Source organism: Squalius cephalus (genome assembly GCF_949319135.1).
Source record: "Squalius cephalus genome assembly, chromosome: 24".
Lineage (NCBI taxonomy): Eukaryota > Metazoa > Chordata > Actinopteri > Cypriniformes > Leuciscidae > Squalius > Squalius cephalus.
Genome location: NC_137145.1, coordinates 9,568,040 through 9,589,908, shown reverse-complemented (window position 1 = coordinate 9,589,908; position 21,869 = coordinate 9,568,040). Strand labels below are relative to the sequence as shown.

Sequence of the window (21,869 nt, the reverse complement as noted above, 5' to 3'; positions counted from 1 at the left end):
AAAATCCTTACATCTTTCCAAGTAAACTAATGGATCGTTCTCATCATGCACCCCCCCCAAAGGATGGAAATATCATCTTAATAGGCAGGACACGGCCACAGGTCAAATTAGATGGAACAGAAACCTGACTGACCAAGTCACCAGTATTACATGGTACAGTTGAACCTAAACATACCTGAGAAGGAGTAGGGGCAACATCCTCCCGTTCAACTATCTTACTGTCAAGTTGTGGGCTTTTCTGCATAAGGGCATCAAGAGAAGTTTGCATAGTAAACACTTGCTGCTTCAGACTGCGTACTTCTCCTTGCAACTCCTTTCCACCTACACTATGTTCTTTGATAGCTGTTTTAAAAGAAGAAAGTAATGAATTATTAGCATCTTCAACCAATTCCTTAAACTCGGTACATGACTGTTTTGCATTCCACTTAATGGCATCAAATGTTTGATTGGTAAAATTCTTCATACGATCATTAAGAACCTCCAAAAAATCAGTTTTCGCCTTTTCAACTAGTGTTAATGTCTCTTTAGGAATGTCTCTAGCACAAAGTTTAGCATTTTCCTCAAACCATTTTTTCTGCCAGGCTACAGTGTCCACAAATACACTTTTCAATGAATCAATTGCTTGAGAAAATATAGTTAAATCATCTGCTTGGTTCCCTGAGCCAATCAGAGGGACACCAAGAAATGGTTGTTCTAAACCTGTGTCATCGTCTAATAAAGACCGCTCCACATCCCGAGGAGTGGAAGGGCTATCATGAAATGGCCCCAGTCTGCTATCATCTCCAGATCCAGTAAAATTTATAAGAGGAGAACAGGGTTCCATAATTACACAAATAATCACAAGAGGCCAATAAACACACAACATCTGAGGGTCCCTGTTCGGGCGCCACTTCTGTGACATTATTTGGCCTTAAAGGTTTGGGTTCGGGCGCCAGGGGTAAAAACCACCACAATTATTTAATTAATCCCTCATTAGGAACACTACACATAAGGGTTGACAATAAATTAGGAAATAACAGACCAAGGAACCACAAGAAAATTGAGGAAAAGAAGTTTTCTATTCAAATTCCATTCCAGTCATATTACCACTCAGTACATCAAGGCGCTCAATTCAAAAAAGAAATAAACGAAGAGAAAAAAAAAACTAATTAAACAAAACACCTATTAATTTCAGGCCCAGAAACATTTACCTTTTAATTACCTCACAACAATATATGAATGACAAATAAATCAAATAAATAGCCTAACTCATGTAATGAATGGCAATGCAAGAAGCCTTTACCTTTTAATTACCTCACAACAATAAGTGAATATCAAATAAATCAAATAATTCATGTAATCAACTGTAATGCAAAAAACATTTACATTTTAATTACCGCACAACAATAAATATCAAATCTATGAAATAATTCATGTAATCAACTGTAATGCAAAAAACATTTACCTTTTAATTACCTCACAACAATATATGAATGACAACTAAATCAAATACAGCAGCCGCATAAGAAAACGGCCATAAAGAAAAAACGTTTGCTTACCATGTCACTCATAAAACTACTGGGCCCGAAATGTAATTCATTACATCAAACACAATTTTTACAAAAATAATTCGGCAACTCAAGCGCCAAAATAAACCCCAAAAGAAAACCCTCCCTACACCAAAACCTCCTCAAAACATACTACCTATAAAGCCCTGAATTAGTGTCTAAACCACAATATACCGGATTGGAACAAGCTCTCTCTCAACCGCTCCATTTACCTGCAAAACACCGAATCGCTCTAAACAACTTCCCAAGAAAAGACCGCAGCATTAACACAATCGATGCCACGCGGGCTACAACAACAATACTCACAAGCCATCCGCTAGCGTGGCCATGACCGAAATGTCCCGCGCCTGACAACAAAGGCTAGCGAGCGCGCAAGAGAGAGAGAGAGAGAGAGACGCAATCACACTTCCTTAAATAACTTCCCACCTGGTTCCCCGGATATACGCGCAACAGCGCCATCCCCAGTACGAAATAGGAAAAACACATTGACGACTGTCACAACATGTTACATTTACCTAAGAAAAGCAATTTCATGTCGTTAGCTGGATAGCTGGCTAGAAAATGTATTATAGAACAGAGCATTTTGATATATACACTTTTTTTAATGGTTCTCAACTTGTTTGGCCATGGGACCCAAATTTTCCCATGTCATTAAGCCATAACCCAATTTTTTTAAATGGAATTTGCCTAAATTGCATGTGCAATTGAAGAGTGCTCACTACAAGAAAAATATAATGGCTGATAGGAAAGGAAAGTTATTTTTATTTCGTAACAACGTAAGAAAATAATGTTAGAATAATGATCCTGATTTATAGCCTGACAACATCTCATTTGACCACAGATAATGAATCAGGACAACACGTTTATCTACCCACTTTTGGGTCGCAATCCACCAGTCCACCCTTTATATAACATGAAATATACTGTGTCAGCTTATGTAATTACTTTGCTTACCATAATTTAACTTCCACTCCCTTCTAATTAGTTGTCTTTCCTGCTTTTTCTTAATTTATCTGTGTCATTGTGTTTTATTTCTGTTCTATGGTGCTCTGAACCAGCTCCCCAGTTTCAAAACTGCTAGGGAACAACGAGGTACAAGCTGTCAGTCACACATTTAAATATGAAATGTAGGACATCAGCCATACTGTACATGTGTTTAACTGAATGTTACGTTCTAGCTCCCAAAGGGAGGAAAGCCCGACAACCCACTGCTCGGGCCCACCGATGCCAGCAAAGGAGGTATGGAGTCCTGGTGCGAGAAAAGGACACAAACACCAACGAAGCTTTTATTTAGCCACGGTAATAGTGTAAATAATAAACAATAATAATTTTCTGGGAAAAGGGGAGCGCTGGACAGACCAAAGCAAAGAAATAAACAAAAAGGACCCCACCCCTAACCTATAATAACCCCCAATAAAAAATTTTAAAAAACAATCCCTATCTGGCACACGATCAAGGCGCCCTAACCAAACTTACAGCTGGTGGTCTGCCCAGGTCTAGCTGGTGTTTCTAGACAGAGAAGTATACCTACGGGGGATGTATGTGTCACGGGGTGACGAGAGACAGGCGTAACCATTTCTCGTGGAGGATGTTTCCCCGCCGGAGTAGTTCCGGTGCGACACCTGGCCGGTTCCGGTTGCCCCATGAGCTATGCTCAGACGCAGAGATCAAGCGAAGAAATGAGTATCAGGTGCGTGACGAGAGGGTGGCGATCGGTGATTGGGACATGTAGCAGGAATGCGGCTTATAAAAGCACACTTTGGGGTGAAGGAGAGGTTGAAGTATGCTGCGGGAGAAATCAGCGTGAGAGAGAGAGAGAGAGAGAGAGAGAGAGACCGGGAAGAGAGGAAGTGTGACAGAAACGGATTTTCGCAGGCTGTGGATTGGAGGTAAAATCTTTTCTGCAACAGAGGATTCACGGGGGACGAAGAACGGATGTGCACATGTACGGTATATTTGGAACAAGTTAAGTACCACGTTTACCTTCTATATTGTTCCTCGAAGCTTGTTGTTCCCACATGGATGTGATGATTGGATGATCGCTGGTTGGAAGCTAAACACTGTGAAGGTCTAAATTCTCAATGCCAGCATGTTTGTTGTTGTCCATCTCTCACGCTGTCTTTGAGCTACAATCTCCTCGAAGCTGGATATTCTGTTCTTGCCTTTACGCACCCGTGTGATGATTGTTTGCTTCCAATCAACATTATGATGTTCTAACCTCTCGACGCCAGTATATTTGTTGTTGTCCATCTTTCACGCTGCTGTGAGTTATAATCTCCTTGAAGCGAAACATCCTGTTTCTGCCTGTATGCACCAGACCGATGATTGTTTGCTTGAAACTAACCTCCTGATGTTTTGATCTCTCGAACCAGTCATGTTTGCTGTTGTCCACCCTTCATGTCGTCTCTGAGTTGGAAGGTATTGAGGACGAGGATACAGCCCTTGCATCCAGTGCTGTTCATTGACAACTATATCCCCGGCTGCCTCCGAGTCATCCTTACATCAAAGACGAGGAACCCGGTCGGAGCCACGAGCAAAGGCCCTAGTTCACTGTGAGTGTGTGGATTGCAGTGCTTATGGTGGATATTTGCATGTGTGAAATTCTTTGAAGTGTCTTGCTAAATACACGAGTGTGGGGAGTAAAAGTTCCGCCGGTGTTCATGCCTTCGACCTGCTGTACCGCCTACCTTGAGGGGCGTCGGGTTTTACTAACCAGTGTTTGAGTGTATTATACAGAGCTGTGAGTTATTCATCTCTCGCTGACCTGGCCTGCCTGGAAGAAGAGTCATTACCTGCATACTTACCATTATCTGGCCTGAAGCTGATCTGTTGAAAACGTGAGCCGTCCCTCTCTCGTGGTTCTGGTCTGCTTGGAAGATGTAACGGTGAGTTACTTAACTTTTAAATGTTCACATTGGGCGCCAGACAGTTTAAATAACTGACAAACAATTTTATTGTCCGAGTGCGGAAAACACAGAAAACCACAACAAGAGACTTGCTGATTTCGTTAAGTCCATGCATATAAATTTTCACCAAACAAAAATTTTTTTTTTAATTCACTCAGTGTCCAGCAGTAAGCTCTCAGAAATTAGCAAATAAATAAATAATTTCGTTTAACTGAAATACCGGCGCGGTTGCACACAGACTTGACAGAGTTCAAAATTAGACCACAAAAAAACAACAACAAAAATAATCCCAAAACAGTTCAAAATATAAGTAAATTTATAATAAAAACGAAATTAAATCAAATAATATTGTTAGTAACTGAGAGAGGGGATAATAATCGTTTCTAATGAAAGAGCGGTTTGATGTTTTGAAGGAAGAGAGGGATTTTCCAGCGTTAGGAACTTTTGAGAGCGCGGGGAAGACTAATTCTCCTTTTACCTTTCGAGGATCATACGTCAGAAACTGTCACAGAACGGACGATTACTCACAGGATAAACCTTGCAATTCTGCAGTTTCTCAAGTTTAACCTTTGGCGTTGGTTTTCACCCGCGGCGTCCAGGTTCCAGCTCGATCAGTCGCTCCATCATCGCATACGCGTCCATACTCCAGTATTCCACAATGCAGACGTTCAGACTTTGTTGACTTGAACAATAATCCAACACAGAGCACTTCACAACACGCTGCAACAACGGCCTCGTTTTCCCTCAGACTTTTACAGATGCGGATTCAACTTCCCAACCAGACTCTCCTTCCACTTCTCTACTTCCTTCTCTCTACTTCCCCTTCCTCTTCCTTATCGTTCTCTATCACCCAAAACCACACCTCTTTTCTCTTTTTTGTTCACATTTTTAGTTTCCGTTCGTACAATTTTTACTGACTATAATGAAATTGTGTAGATTTATATATTTTTTTTAATGTTATTTAATATGATTATTAATTAATTATTTGTTTCTTTCGACTTAATTTGTAGTGGCTCGCTACATTCTCCCCCCATTGGAAAGTCAACCCATGGTTGTTCTACTCTTAGAATCCTAAGAATTCCTCTTCATCCAAAGAGTCCTGAAAGATTTCCAGAATTTTTTGGTTTTCTTGTCTTTCTACCTCTTTAGCTGTCGGATAACAAGGTTTCAGGTTACAAACATGAACATTTCTCATATCCTCGCCAGAGCTTTCCAGGACAACTTGATAATTTATCGGCCCCAGCCGACGGACGATCCTGTACGGACCTTTCCACTTCTTAGCCAACTTAGCAGTGAATTGATGTGGAGCACTTGACTTAGGAAAATTCCTTAGCCACACTCGGTCTTGAAACTGGTAAGTTACTTCTCTTCTGTTTTTATTATAGTTCCTTAATTGTCTGAAACGAGCTTTTTTTTAACTATCTTCTGCCTTTACTTGAAGTTGATGGAGTCTATCCATAGTTTCATAAAGTGGAGTCTCGGGCAGAACAGGAATTGCTGACTGAAGAACACGGTCCATAGGACTTTGGAGCTTCCTGCCTACTTGAAGTTCAGCCGGCGTCAGTCCCGTAGTTTCCTGTACTGCAGTGTTCAATGCAAATCTGAACTCAGGAAGGTACGTATCCCACTTTTTATGATTATCTTCAACATATGATGCAATCATGCTCTTCAAGGTACGATTAACACGCTCAGTCATATTGGTTTGGGGATGATATGCTGTAGTAAGTTTTGGCATAACTTTCCATTGCTCACACAATTCCTGGAAAAGGGACGAAACAAATTGGGAACCACGATCCGACAGGATGTATGTTGGAACTCCCCATCTTGTGAGAACTTCTGTTCTGAGGATACGAGTAATGGTGGAGGCTGTTGCAGTTCTCATGGGGAAAATCTCAACCCACCGTGTATAGTAGTCTACCACGACCATTATGTATTCATGTTGTTGTGAACTGCGTGGGAACGGGCCCATAAGGTCTACTCCCAGTAGCTCATTTGGTCTGTTCACAACAGTCTGCTGTATTTTCCCTGAAGGTTTTTTGTTGTCACTTTTCAGGACTTGGCACTTCTCACAGCATTTAACAAAGTATTTTACTTCAGACCACATCTTAGGCCAGAATGCAACATCATGAAGCCTTTTGTAAGTCTTGAAGATGCCCAGATGTCCACATAGGGGGTTCTCGTGATAAGCCTGTAACATGAGCGATTTTAACGAAGAAGGGATATAAATCCGAAAGTGAGTTTGGTGATCAGAAATTTGTGTTTTCCTATACAAATTATCTTCCAGTACTGTATATTTTTCTAACATGACAGGATCTCCCTCTGCCAAGGCACAGAACACTTTCTCAATCTCAAGGTCTTGGTGTTGTTCTGCCCACACAATATCAGCAGTAAAAGGGAGATCCTCTGTTTTTTTCTTTGTAGAGAACAAATTGCACCAAACTGCCAAAGGTATTCGAGAGAGAGCATCTGGAACGATATTGAGCTTGCCTCTCCTGAACTCGACAATGAAATCAAATTTCTGCAATCTCAAAGCCCACCTCAGTAGACGACTTGTGGATTTATTGGAAGTCAGAACCCACTGCAAGGCAGAATGATCGGTGACTATTGTGAATACTTTTGGTTCTAGATAGTACTGCCATTTCTCTAAGGCCCATACTACCGCAAGGCACTCCTTTTCGGTTGCGGAATAGTTTACTTCAGCCTTGGTCAACGTCCTACTGGCATATGCTATAACTTGCTCAGAGTCTTATTTTCTATTTTTTTTATTTATTTGTTTATTTGACAGGGACATTGCACAACAAATGTGTTGCACAGACCAGATATAGCTACAAGCTAATTTTCATCTGTAGTCCCTGGACAGAGGCAAAGTGACAGCAGGTTAATACAGTGGACAATGCGCATTCCCACTAATGAGTCCATTCACAATACAAAATACAGATAAAACACATACAAAAGGATCATCTCAACAACCATGCAATTGCAATACATGCAGTATTTACAACTATTTACAGTTCCCTTTTAAATTTACCTTCTTACATTTTTAACAATACCATAAATAACCAATTTTGTGCTAATGATCACATATCTGACCGTCTTTCAACCACTTCTTCAGGTTAAGTTTAAACTGATGCAAGGTGCTAATCTCTCGCATAGTTAAAGGCAACGAGTTCCACATCCCTGCAGCTTTCACAGAGAAGCAATTCTGTCCAAAGGTAGAGGACCTAAAGTTGACATAACAGTCTCCTCTGGAGGAGGCTCGCGTTGTTCTAAGTCCTACCTCTTCAAACGATTTCACAAACATTCTCAGTGACTGTGGTGCCAAATCATGAAAAATTTTATACACTAAACTGACATTCGAAAACAAAATGAAGTTTTCAAAAGTTAACAATTTATATTTCTTCACAATATTACAGTAGTGGTATGAAACAGGTTTTTTATCTAAAATTTTGAGTGCCTGTTTGTACAAGCTTTGGAGCGGCTGTAACGAAGAGTTGGTTGATAGAGACCAACTTGTAATGCAATATGTAAAATGTGACAATATCATCGCATGCATGTAAAGCTTGGCTGCATCTGTGCTCATTTGCGGGCGAATATATCTAAACTGCGATAAATTAAATTTGACAGTTTTTATCAATTTTGAAACATGCTTTTTGAATGACAGTGTCCTGTCCAACACTACGCCTAAATACTTCACAGACTCTGCTTCGTGAATCCTTGTTCCTTTTACAATAATTTCCGGCGCAGAGTGAGAAGTATTCCTTTTTGAAAAAAATGTGCAGAGAGTTTTGCTATAATTTAGTGTCAAGCATGATTGCACCATCCAATCTGAAATTTTTTCCATCGCTCCCTGGAGCACAGTTGCTGCTTCGTGACTTGATTTTGCATGGACGTATATCACAGCGTCATCGGCGTACATTTGTACGTGAACTTCAGGACAAATAGCTGGAAGATCATTTATATAAACACTGAACAAGAGAGGGCCCAAAATGGAGCCTTGTGGCACCCCAACTGAGCAATCCAAATAAGAAGACATAGTACTCTTAATTCTTGTGCAGTGCTTCCTATTCTCTAAATATGATTTAAACCATTGTAATGTCTCGTCAGAAATATTGTGAGCGGACAATTTAGATAACAGGATGTTATGGTTTACCGTGTCGAATGCTCTTTTCAGATCTAAAAATATGGCACCCACCACCCCCCCTTTATCCAACATGACTTTGAGTTGTTCAACAAAATAACACAGTGCCGTTTCAGTCGAATGGTGTTTTCTGAAACCGAACTGAAGTGGATTCAGGGGGTGCTCTCCATAATTCAAATGATCCATCAGTTGCATGGCCACTGCTTTCTCGACTACCTTCGATATTACAGGTAGGATACTCACTGGTCTATAGTTGGCCAGCTCAGCTTTATCTCCTCCCTTATATAAAGGTGTAACCACTGCCTTTTTTAGACAATCGGGGAAGACCGCTTCTCTGATGGATCGATTGATTAGCTGAGTAGTAGGGCGACAGAGGGTAGCAGCATTCCTTCTAATCATACACGAATCTAAACCATAACCATCCTGTGACTTTGAAATTTTAAGTCCTTGTAAAATTTTAAGGACTACTTGCTCCGAGACCTCACTTAAGTGAAACACTGGTTTAGTTGAATCTACATATCTAATTTCCCTTGTTCTGTTACCAAATACAACAACCAAATCATTAACAGAATCTTTAAAAAAAAAACTGTTAAAAGCACTAGCTACCTTTGATTCTTCTTGCGTTAAAGCATTGTTTATTTTAATTTCATAACATTTTTGAGACGTTTTTTTCCGAGAAATAGTATTAATGTGCTTCCAGACTAAGTGATTGTTTCCTTTAGCATTTGTTATCAAATCAATAAAAAAGTTTGCTTTCGAGGTCCTTAGTTCTTTCACTACTTTATTCCGATAATCCTTAAATAGACGCATATCATTTTCAATGTTCGGTTTTAAAGCCTTTTTAAGTAGAAAATCTCTTCTCCTCATCAATTTCCAAATATCTACTGTCAACCAGGGTAAATGTGCCTTTTTGTTCAAGTTAACACACTTTTTAATAAATTTCACCTTAACGTTATTTATTAGATCTAAAAAGCTCCCACAAAATGAGCCTATTTCATCATTAGAGTTCAAAATATTCCAGTCTACCTTCTCCAACTCTTGGTCAAAATGTGCCAAATCTTTATTGGGTATTTTATAAAAGACCTCTTTCTTATTTGTTCTAAATGTAAATCTATTTTTGTTTAATTTCCTTGCTATAAGAACTAAATTATGATCTGACATACCTGTGATAAAATTAAAAGATTTTATTATTCTGTCAGATTTATTTGAAAAGACCAGGTCGATTTGTGTTTTAGATGTTTTGGTTATCCTTGTCGGTCCTTTTATTAGCTGTTCAAAATTATAAAGACCTACTATTTCCTTTAACCTTTTCCTACTATTTTTATCAATCCAATTTACATTGAAATCCCCTAGTACAATTACTTCTTTACCAAGAGTATTTAATTGTTTTAAAATCTCCTTAAATGATGTATAAAATTTAGCATCTGCAGAAGGTGGTCTATAAAAACCAGCTAAAATGAATGACATCTGAGGTGACACATTTATAGTTAAAGCAATACATTCAATCTCTGTATCCAATTTATCTTGCACATTTATCTGATGGCATTGTAAATGCTCTTTAACATATACAAGCAGTCCACCACCTCTTCCAGTAGGCCTATCCCTTCTAAATATGCTGTAGCCTGGAATGCAGTAGGCTGCCTGAGGAGATATCTTTGTTAACCAGGTCTCCGATAAACAAATAAAGTCCAAGTTCGAGTCAGTAAGCAGTTTTTCCACCTGGTCGGTTTTAGAGGAAATACTCCTAACATTTAAATGTCCCCCCAGCAGACCTCTAGGTTTCGATTTCGCGTCCCAGATAACTTTAGCGTGGTTGAGTGTATGAAAGAGTGTCAAGTCATACCTCCATGCCTGTGGTTTTGAGTGAGGTAGATTACTTCTCTTTTGTCGTAGATTGATCCGTTCTGTGGCGTTCCTCCGCCGCGTGCTCCCCACAGCTCCACTTCGCTCTCCTTCGGCATCTCGGCTGTATCCCAGCTGATCCGACTCAAAGCCAGGCTGATCATTCATCGCTCCTTCGCACCGTTTATCCTCGTGTAGTGCACTTTCCGTTGTACGCATAACCTGCCTAGTGCACCCAAAACACAAATCTCCATGTCCCGATTGGCTAGGTAAATCCAGGTGAAAATGCTCGGAGACACTCGCAGCGTTGGATCCAGCCGGGTGGGCGCACACAGCGTCGCCGCGGCCCGTCATTTTGTCCGAATTGACGCTATTGGAGATAGGGCCTGGGCATTGATGAACGTCTCCCGATAATAGGAGACACAGGATAATGATCAGCGTTTCGCCTTGCGAACTGCGCTCAGGCTGTTTTTTGAGTCTTTTTTTGAATGAGGTCATGAGGCCAGGAAACACGAATGTAGTAGCCACAATGGTCTTTCCGTAGCCAAAATGCTTTCCCCCAAACTTGAGGGAAACATTTGCCTCCACCAGGTTACTATATCCATTTTGATTCAAGTGCCATACTCGTTCTCCAAACTTTGGAGCTGATAGTGTTAAAATAAACACATAAAGCAGAAATGCAACTAGCACACCAAACCCGCTGCACCTGCCTGCCGCCATCTCTCCCTCAAGCTAAAACAGTCTGCTCCTGTTTTTTGTGCAAGTACTGCTCCAAGACCGGTTTCACTTGCGTCTGTATACACGGTGAATGGAAGATCTGGTTTGGGGTGTCCTAAAACTGGGGAGGAAGTCAGATATGATTTTAATTGATCAAACGCCTGCTGACACTCATGAGACCAGATAAAAGACTGTCCTTTTTTTTCCAAGTTATTCAACGGTTCAGCAATTTTCGAGAAGCCAGGAACGAACCTGTGGTACCATCCAGACATTCCTAAAAATCTTTGAACCTCTTTGAGATTCTTTGGTACAGGATACTGCTGAATGGAGCGTACCTTCTCTGGATCTGCTGCAATACCGTTGGTATTGACAATGTGTCCCAAAAATGTTATCTCTTTCAGACAGAATGTGCTTTTCTTCAAGTTGATGGTTAGTCCTGCTTGTTGGAGTTTGTCAAATACCATCTGAAGATCCAAAAAATGCTGTGTCACAGAGGAAGAATAAATGATTATATCATCTAAGTACACCAGGCAACACTGACCACGTAAGTCTCCCAGGACCAACTCCATTAACCTCTGGAATGAGGCTGGTGCATTTTTAAGCCCAAAAGGCATCACATTAAAATGGTAGAGGCCTGAGGGAGTTATGAAGGCAGTCATAAACTTACTCTCAGGTGCCATCTCCACTTGCCAGTATCCACTATTTAAGTCGATAGTGGAAAAAATGGTTGAACCAGAGAGAGACTCCAGAATCTCCATGATGGACGGCAGCGGATAAGCATCACTTTCTGTAAGTGAATTGAGTTTCCTGTAATCCACACAAAATCTTTGTCCACCATCTTTTTTAGGCACTAGCACCACCGGGGAGGACCAGCCAGAACGCGAGGGTTCGATGATACCTGCAGACAACATCTCTTCGAGTTGCTCTTTCACAATGGCCTGTTTTACAGAAGACATGCGGTAAGGTTTTTGTTTTATAGGAATTTGGGCAGTTGTATATATATGATGTTGTAAAACATTGGTTCTACCAACTTCATGGGTACACACTTTATGATTTGTTTGTAGGATGTCAAACAATTGATGTTTTTCGTATATTTGTAGATTGGCAGATGACACAGCCTGATTTATGTAATCCTGAACACCAAGACGATCCACCTTCAACTGGAACCCCGGCGGAGGTACATTTAATTTCACGGTAAATTATTTTAATTTATTTCACTGTTATGTTTCAGTTAATAAATCTACAAACACATTAAAATAACACGAAGAAAATGACAAGTAACCTATTGACATAGCCTTTCTAAATTATAGAAAAACTGGGCACAAAATGTTAACGTGTGTCTACTTTGTTTAAATTTAATGAATTTGAATTCGTTTAACCACAATATTTATCTTGAATTTATCTGTGACCTCAGCTCAGATTACTGCCGCGGCAGATTACGTCATAAAGAGAATAAACTGACACTTTTCAAAGTCTGTGATTACAGCGCCACTCAGCGGTAAAAGGCAGCAAATACACATCCCAATTTTGCCGCCGCGGGAACGGCGGCGGTAAAAGTCTCATTCTGGTTGTCCACCATCTGTATAGAACTGATAAGACCAAGTTGATGTTTCGGGTTACCACTACCTTTGTTGTTCCTTAATTCTTGGGTTTTCCAGCCAGACACTGAGGCACTGCCAGGTTGAAAAGGATAAGTAACTAAAGGAGTGTTTTTGAAACCATACACCTGGTCAGCAACGTTTATTTGTAGTTGGCTATGGTAAATAAAGTCAAGTCCCAACACAATTCCATAGGCCAGAGCTCTAGAAGGAAGCACAGCCACCGATGAGTTTACCACATTACCCTGTATTTCAATGTCCAAAGCTGTCCATCCTAGAGGTGTTTCCGCTTCTCCATTGGCAAGATACAAGGGACCATGGCACCAAGGCTTAAGATTTTCTTTTGAACTATTCAATTCAGTCCAGAGATTCTCATGCATCAACGTGTAGCTGGCTCCTGTGTCCATGATAGCCTTGCCATACCAATTCTTAATACGTATAGGCACAACTAGCTGTTGTGGAATGGCTTTTGGATTCAAAGGGGAGGGTTGTTTCATAGTTGACAAAGAATCTTTAGACCGGGAGGAGTCAATTTTAAAAGACTGTTTAGAAGTCACAGTTGATGCAGTGGAATTGCTGGGGTATCCACTGGTTTTGGACTTAGTTGATTTTTGTTGATTATATTGACTACTCATTTGAGTGAACGGAGAAGAATTGTACTGAGGGCATGACCCAGGGGAATGTGTGCCTCTGCAACGCCAACACAATGGGGTTTTGTCTTCCCGAGGAACGTTAGGAGGATGCTGCCATCCCTTCTGTGTGGGACCTGCTCTTTTGACATGAAGGTTATGCTCGTATGCCAGTTGTAGTTCATGGTCCTTTTCCATCTGATGCCCCAGACGCACAAGCTCATCCACGTCCTCCACTCTTCCACGGAGCTGGCTGGCAAGATATGGTTTTATATGTTTCAATATAAGCTTAACAATGTCCTTTTCAGTGAGGCCTGGATTCCATCTTATACAGAGAGCTCGGTAAGAATATGCAAAGTCTCTGATGGGTTCATGTTCACCCTGTTTTTTAGTTCTGACCCGTTCCGCAAGTTCATCTTCATAGTCTTCAGCTAAAAAGGCGGATAGAAAGGAAGCTTTGAACTCCACCCAAGATGCAATTTTGGAACGTGTTGTTTCCCACCAATCTCGAGCGGTGCCATGAAGAACAGTACGAAAAGTAGCAAGAAGATCAATGTCAGATAATGGGTGCAAAGCAAGAAAATCTTGACACTTTGATAAATACAATAGTGGATCAGAATCATCTCCTGGCCTCCCATAGGTAAGAAAGACTAATTTAATATGATCAGTTTTGGGAACAGAGGTAAGAACAGAAGTAGTCATCAAGGGTGAAGTCTCTGGTAAGTGGGAGGAAGCTGAATGGGCTGATTGCATTTCTTCATCCACCATTTTACTGGAATGAACCACTGAGAGTGTGTCAAGTTTTCCACCCATTTCATCCACTTTTGTAGACAAACTCTTTAATGCTGAGGAGTACTCAGAAAAATGGTTTACTAGCTCAGTGTTTTTTTCTTGCACAGCTTTCTGCATATCTTTTAAGTCTCGCTGAACCTCAATCTGCAACTGATCCACCATAAATCCAAGTTCAGCCACCAGAGAAACTTTCACTCTGTCCATTTCCTCAGACACTACAGTTTTGATTGCTTTCATTATTGTATCCATTTCACTGTCATTTTTGTCCTTATTTGAAGATACTACCCTATATAGGTTTTGTAAACTTTGATCTGTTTGTTCTGCTAGTTTGTTTATCTTGGACTCTACATGAAATCTACTTCTTTGTACTTGCTTAATTAAATCATTTAGAACCTTGTCCTGTTTACCCAAATCCTGATTCAATTTATTCAGATTATCATGGACTTGCTCAGTAAGTTGGCCCCATCCTCTACCAGGGGTAGGAAGCATCATAGGGAGTTTACACTGAATCTCAGACTCAAACGAGGCTTGCTCATGAGTAGAGAACACCCCAGGAGGTTCATTGTAGGTCTCTAAAACAGGGGAAAGAGAAGCAGGGGTTGCCATGTCCATATCTGCCGATTGTAAAAGGAAGGAGGGGGGGTCTCTGGGAATGGGGGCAGGTAATGGAGTGGAAATGTCTGGAGGGGACATCAAAGGAGATGGAAAAGAATGGTGATTTGAATTAGTAGACATGGTAAATAACAATTGTAGAGTACCAATTTTCACAATGATCACAATGATCAAAACATATTCAGCTCTACAACAATACTCTTAAATGAATCCCAGCAACATTTCCCTTCAGCTTCAAGCATGAAATTCAATTTTAGAGAAAACAAACAAACATTAAAGGTTAACTGTTCATTTCATTTCAGATTCAAGTGTGAAAGACAGGTCATTTCATAATGTCCATATCCCAAGTTGGTTTCAATATTTTAACACCCCATAGTCCTGTCTCATTGTCCATTTAAGTTGTTTATAGTTCAGTAAAGTTCATCTATTGTCCATGTTCGGGCCCCACGTTGGGCGCCATTCTGTAACGGTGAGTTACTCAACTTTTAAATGTTCACATTGGGCGCCAGACAGTTTAAATAACTGACAAACAATTTTATTGTCCGAGTGCGGAAAACACAGAAAACCACAACAAGAGACTTGCTGATTTCGTTAAGTCCATGCATATAAATTTTCACCAAACAAAAAAAAACATTTTAATTCACTCAGTGTCCAGCAGTAAGCTCTCAGAAATTAGCAAATAAATAAATAATTTCGTTTAACTGAAATACCGGCGCGGTTGCACACAGACTTGACAGAGTTCAAAATTAGACCAAAAAAAACAACAACAAAAATAATCCCAAAACAGTTCAAAATATAAGTAAATTTATAATAAAAACGAAATTAAATCAAATAATATTGTTAGTAACTGAGAGAGGGGATAATAATCGTTTCTAATGAAAGAGCGGTTTGATGTTTTGAAGGAAGAGAGGGATTTTCCAGCGTTAGGAACTTTTGAGAGCGCGGGGAAGACTAATTCTCCTTTTACCTTTCGAGGATCATACGTCGGAAACTGTCACAGAAGGGACGATTACTCACAGGATAAACCTTGCAATTCTGCAGTTTCTCAAGTTTAACCTTTGGCGTTGGTTTTCACCCGCGGCGTCCAGGTTCCAGCTCGATCAGTCGCTCCATCATCGCATACGCGTCCATACTCCAGTATTCCACAATGCAGACGTTCAGACTTTGTTGACTTGAACAATAATCCAACACAGAGCACTTCACAACACGCTGCAACAACGGCCTCGTTTTCCCTCAGACTTTTACAGACGCGGATTCAACTTCCCAACCAGACTCTCCTTCCACTTCTCTACTTCCTTCTCTCTACTTCCCCTTCCTCTTCCTTATCGTTCTCTATCACCCAAAACCACACCTCTTTTCTCTTTTTTGTTCACATTTTTAGTTTCCGTTCGTACAATTTTACTGACTATAATGAAATTGTGTAGATTTATATATTTTTTTTAATGTTATTTAATATGATTATTAATGAATTATTTGTTTCTTTCGACTTAATTTGTAGTGGCTCGATACAAAGAGGAGCCATACCTGCATACTCACCATTGTCTGGCCTGGAGCCAATCTGTTGAAAACGTGAGCCGTCCCTCTCTCGCTGTTCTGGTCTGCTTGGAAGAGGAGCCATACCTGCATACTCACCATTGTCTGGCCTGGAGCCAATCTGTTGAAAACGTGAGCCGTCCCTCTCTCGCTGTTCTGGTCTGCCTGGAAGAGGAGCCATACCTGCATACTCACCATTGTCTGGCCTGGAGCCAATCTGTTGAAAACGTGAGCCGTCCCTCTCTCGCTGTTCTGGTCTGCCTGGAAGAGGAGCTATACCTGCATACTCACCTTTGTCCGGCCTGGAGCTGCCTGGTAACGACGTGAGTCATTTCTCCCCTGCTTTCCTGGCCTGCCTGGAAGAGGAGCCGTACCTGCATACTCACCATTGTCTGGCCTGGTGCCAATCTGTTGAAAATGTGAGCCGTCCCTCTATCGCTGTTCTGGTCTGCCTGGAAGAGGAGCTATACCTGCATACTCACCTTTGTCCGGCCTGGAGCTGCCTTGTTAACGACGTGAGTCATTTCTCCCCTGCTTTCCTGGCCTGCCTGAAGAGGAACCATTACCTGCATACTTACTATTATCTGGCCTGGAGCCGATCTGTGGAAAACGTGAGTCATCTCTCTCCTGTTTCTTTGGCCTGTCTCGAAGAAGAGCTATTACTTGCATGCTTACCATCGTCTGGCCTGGAGTTGATCTGTTGAAAGTGCGAGTCATCTCTCCCCTGTTTCTCTGGCCTGTCTCGAAGAAGAGCCATTACTTGCATGCTTACCATCGTTTGGCCTGGAGCTGATCTGTTGAAAACGTGAGTCCTTTCTTCCCTGTTTCCCTGGCCTGCCTTGAAGAGGAACCATTACCTGCATGCTCATCTTTGTTCGGCCTGGAGCTGATTCGTCAACGACGTGAGGGATTCCTCCCCTGCTTCCTTGGCCTGCCTTGAAGAAGAGCCATTACCTGCACATCTACCATTGGCCGGCTTGGAGCCGATTCATTAACGAAGTGAGTCATTTGCCCCTTGTTCCGACTTGCCTTAAAGAGGACTAGTTATTCAGGTCTTCACCATCGTACAGTTCAAAGAGGACCTTCCAGCTACATACTTACCCCGTTGTGCACGCCTCGACTTGAGAAGAGGAACACTAGGGTTCTGAGGAGAAGGAGAGGTCGACGAGTGATATTTTATTTTTAGGAAATTACTTTTAATTAAATAAAGATGAACTTTGTACCTTCTATTTGCTTGTCTGGTCTTTGGCGTGCTCTGTTAGCTCCTCGAGGTGGTGCAGCTTACAGGGGCGGTGCATAAGGTTCCGGTTGTCCGCCCCGGCCTGTGACATATGTATACCCCGGGGTAGCTCTAAATCTACTCCCCAACTCCCTATGAACAACAGAGAAAAAAGGTAATTAGTATAAATTATAAAAATCCACAAACAAACAAGTGCTCCATCCTGCACATCCAGTATGCGGCAGTCCTGTGGGCGAAAATGCCTTGTTGATGCTAGAGGTCAGAGGAGAATGGGCCGACTGATTCAAGCTGATAGAAGAGCAACTTTGACTGAAATAACCACTCAATACAACCGAGGTATGCAGCAAAGCATTTGTGAAGCCACAACACGCACAACCTTGAGGCGGATGTGCTACAACAGCAGAAGACCCCACCGGGTACCACTCATCTCCACTACAAATAGGAAAAAGAGGCTACAATTTGCACAAGATCACCAAAATTGGACAGTTAAAGACTGGAAAAATGTTGCCTGGTCTGATGAGTCTTGATTTCTGTTGAGACATTCAGATGGTATCAGAATTTGGCGTAAACAGAATGAGAACATGGATCCATCATGCCTTGTTACCACTGTGCAGGCTGGTGGTGGTGGTGTAATGGTGTGAGGGATGTTTTCTTGGCACACTTTAGGCCCCTTAGTGCCAATTGGGCATCGTTTAAATGCCACGGCCTACCTGAGCATTGTTTCTGACCATGTCCATCCCTTTATGACCACCATGTACCCATCCTCTGATGGCTACTTCCAGCAGGATAATGCACCATGTCACAAAGCTCGAATCATTTCAAATTGGTTTCTTGAACATGACAATGAGTTCACTGTACTAAAATGGCCCCCACAGTCACCAGATCTCAACCCAATAGAGCATCTTTGGGATGTGGTGGAACGGGAGCTTCGTGCCCTGGATGTGCATCCCACAAATCTCCATCAACTGCAAGATGCTATCCTATCAATATGGGCCAACATTTCTAAAGAATGCTTTCAGCACCTTGTTGAATCAATGCCACATAGAATTAAGGCAGTTCTGAAGGCGAAAGGGGGTCAAACACAGTATTAGTATGGTGTTCCTAATAATCCTTTAGGTGAGTGTATATACACATTCTATAGACACGTGATACAACTATTGTGACCATCCATTTGGGGGGACAGGGAACGATCGCATCCAGAAACGCACGGGTGGAATGGCATCTTGAAAAAGAAGCAAACGCACCCGTGTTGCTCTTTCAGGAAATGGGACCCATCACTAGTGCCGGAGCACACAGGGCAATGACTGCGGCAACACTGAACAGTGGACTGAAACAGTGAAGCACTAATTTTTCCGCCCTCTAACCAGCCGTCAACAAACACAGCAATTTGATGCTGTTAAAACAGCAGTTGAGAGCTCAAAGCTCACAATCACCGCTGCACTCACGCTGTAGAACCACCAGCAACTGGGAGAGTCTTCCTAGAAGAACACCGACACACTCGCTCATTATATACAAAAATACTCTTCAGAGTCATCAAAAATGATCGGCTCTGAAGCAAAAGGCAACTAGTGAGTGCATCCCACTTCCATTTTATACCCACTCCGTGTGATGCGAATCACGCACACCAATTGCATTGGCTCGTTCAATAGTACTCAAAGATGACAGGTTCCCTAGCGTGATCCCATTCAGTCGTCGTCAACTACGTTGAACGTGAATGACTGAAAGGGAACTATGACGTATCATGTCATACAATTTTAAAGAAATAAAAGGCAGGACATCACACACATGTTTTTAATGGATGAGAGCAGCATCTCAGAAGCTCTTGCATAAGAAATTCTAAAGAGTCTAAAAAGGAGTTCCCAAAGAATAATAAGACTAGAAAATGTTTTTCATATTATTCATATTTAGAATTTAAAATGATCAAAACTATTTTTGTGTTTCTTTTGAAACTATACCTCAACTTTCACAGTTTTCACCACCTTGCTGTTACAGACGCTGTCTGCATCTTTCTGCCATTATCCTTCACAGGAGCTTGTTTTCTGTGCATATATGAATACATTAAGGATCTAATTGTTTTTCTTTAGATTTTATAGTTGTTGTTTTTAAAAGATTTGTGTCTGTATGTTAGGAGCTGGGTGACTGAAAATGGCGAATGAAAATTACACTTGGAACAATGTTGACGGCTTTATAATCACTGGATTTGATCACCTGCAGAACCAAAAGCTCCTTGGATTTCTCATCTTAATAACCTACATGCTCATATTGCTTGGCAACGGCATCAATCTGTGTATCATCTTGACTGACAGACATTTACACAAACCAATGTACATATTAATCTGTAATCTAGCTGTCGTTGACATAATGTACTCCTCTACCTGCAGCACAACCATGATCTCAGTGCTGCTGGCTGAGATTAAAACTGTGTCATACTACTCTTGTATCTCAAGGATGTTCTTCTATCATCTTGGTGATATCAAAGTATGCATGGCTCTGACATTAATGGCATTAGACCGACTTATTGCGATTAGGCTACCATTAAGATACCACAGCATTGTAGCAAATCCACAAACATTTCTGCTTATTTTACTGACATGGCTCATTGGTTTCACTCTAATGAGTGTTTTGACTTCTATGGCAGACAGTCTCCCATACTGTCAGCCTGTTATCAGATATGTCTTCTGTGATTATCCATCCATGATCAGAGCTGCTTGTGTCAATCCTGAACCATATTTTTTCTTGCCTGCAATGATTAGTCTGTGGTTGTTGTGTGGACAATTTCCCTTTATTATCTGCACGTATGCTGTTCTGGCGTATAGTGTGACTAAACTCTCCAACAACTCAAGCAAAAAGCAAATGATCAACACTTGTTTGAGTCACCTAATTGTCTTGTTTAGTTATTTTGCACCAAAGCTGGTCTCTATTTTACTAACTCGAATAGGTGTTGTGCTAAATTTAACAGAGAGAAATGCAATAACGATTGTAGCCTCTCTTGTTCCTCCCTTAATAAACCCCACTGTTTATTGCACCAGGACTAAAGAAATCAGGAAACGATTATCAGATGTATTTTTGCGCAAAAGAATTGTGCCAAACCACTTAAAGGTTTTATCATAATATTATTATATTGATACAATTATTCATTATTGCGTTAATAATCATGGATGATTGTAAAAATGTTTGTGATGCATGTTTTGTTCACATTAGAGACAAGAAGTACAGTAGGTATGTTGCTATCTTGTCTGTTTTCAAAATAAAGAAAAAGAAAATAGGAAAACCTATTTGGAGATTTGTCAATATTCTTACACTTCTAAAGCTGTGCATCATAATACAGTGTTTCAAGTGTGTTTAAAGTCTCAGACTCATGTGCTGAATTACTAAAGATTTGTATGAGGAAGATAACGAAATTTAAGTTGTTGATGGGGGGGGGGGGTCATACCTGATCTCAAGTTAAATGAATAACGTTAAATTTACAAAACTCTGAGTAATTGAGTAATAACTGGAAGGTTGCTATTACTTAATGGTTTAGCTATTAAGTGTTTTAGTGTGTGTTCATTTGTTGTTTATTTTTTTGCAACTGGCTAAGATATCATGCATTACAATCTGGAACCATCAATCCACACACCAGTATGGCAATACCAAACAGTTTTTTTGTTTGTTTTTTTGTTGTTGTTTTTTCCACATAAATTCAAAGAGCAGTAACTAGTATAAGCCATTTATACAGTGAGGGCCTATTCATGACCTTTGACCTTATTCAGTAAAAATACAACACAACAAATCATATAATATTTATCTAAAATTCAAATGATCCAATAACTCATATTCACAATAATTTATAGAACACACATTACAACATATATACTTCAGCGCATGGGTGACATTTAAAATAACAGCTGTCCACATTGCATGTCCTGATTTTGCCGAGTTACACACGCTCCTGGGTCAACATATTTTGTTGATCCTGGAACAACATTCCTGTCCATAAATTTAATCCTAACCATATCCCTACCCCTAACTTTTACCCAACCCGTGAGCTATCCCTAAAATCATAGGGTAACGATACTGCCCTACAAAGGCAAAAGACCTTAAGTCGCTCGAGTGTGGAACTGAGAAAAATGACTTTAAAGATTTTTAGTTGTCCCGCCAAATTAATTATAGCCTAGGTAGGACACTGGAAATCTGGCAAATAGATGTTTTAGTAATGGAAATTATATACATAAAAAAATTTTGAGCTCAAACTTGACTTTTGACCACTATTTTAAAGTTACTGTACTCTGCCTTTGTATTGTCAGCAAAAAGTGAGAAGTCATGCCAAGGCAAA

General features: G+C 40.7%; 1 protein-coding gene across 4 annotated transcripts; it reads left to right on the top strand.

Annotated features, from left to right (window-relative positions):
• Positions 1-3,181: 3,181 nt before the first annotated feature.
• LOC307152774 (olfactory receptor 10G4-like) lies at positions 3,182-20,798 on the top strand (the record flags this gene model as incomplete). 4 transcript variants are annotated; one of them, XR_013820046.1, is made up of 7 exons in its annotated part: positions 3,204-3,810; positions 3,920-4,432; positions 5,660-5,807; positions 5,895-6,068; positions 11,998-12,109; positions 12,251-12,344; positions 19,683-20,798. XR_013820046.1 is itself a non-coding variant. In XM_079861694.1 (6 exons), exon 6 carries the CDS (start codon positions 19,700-19,702, stop codon positions 20,663-20,665), a length of 966 nt encoding a protein of 321 aa, XP_079717820.1. In that variant the 5' UTR covers positions 3,210-4,432; positions 5,660-5,807; positions 5,895-6,068; positions 11,998-12,109; positions 12,251-12,344; positions 19,683-19,699. The 4 variants fall into 4 exon arrangements, 2 of the variants coding, with proteins under 2 accessions (XP_079717821.1, XP_079717820.1); XR_013820047.1 differs by lacking the exon at positions 19,683-20,798 and adding an exon at positions 16,280-17,541; XM_079861694.1 differs by having other exon boundaries at positions 3,210-4,432; positions 19,683-20,665.
• Positions 20,799-21,869: the final 1,071 nt, after the last annotated feature.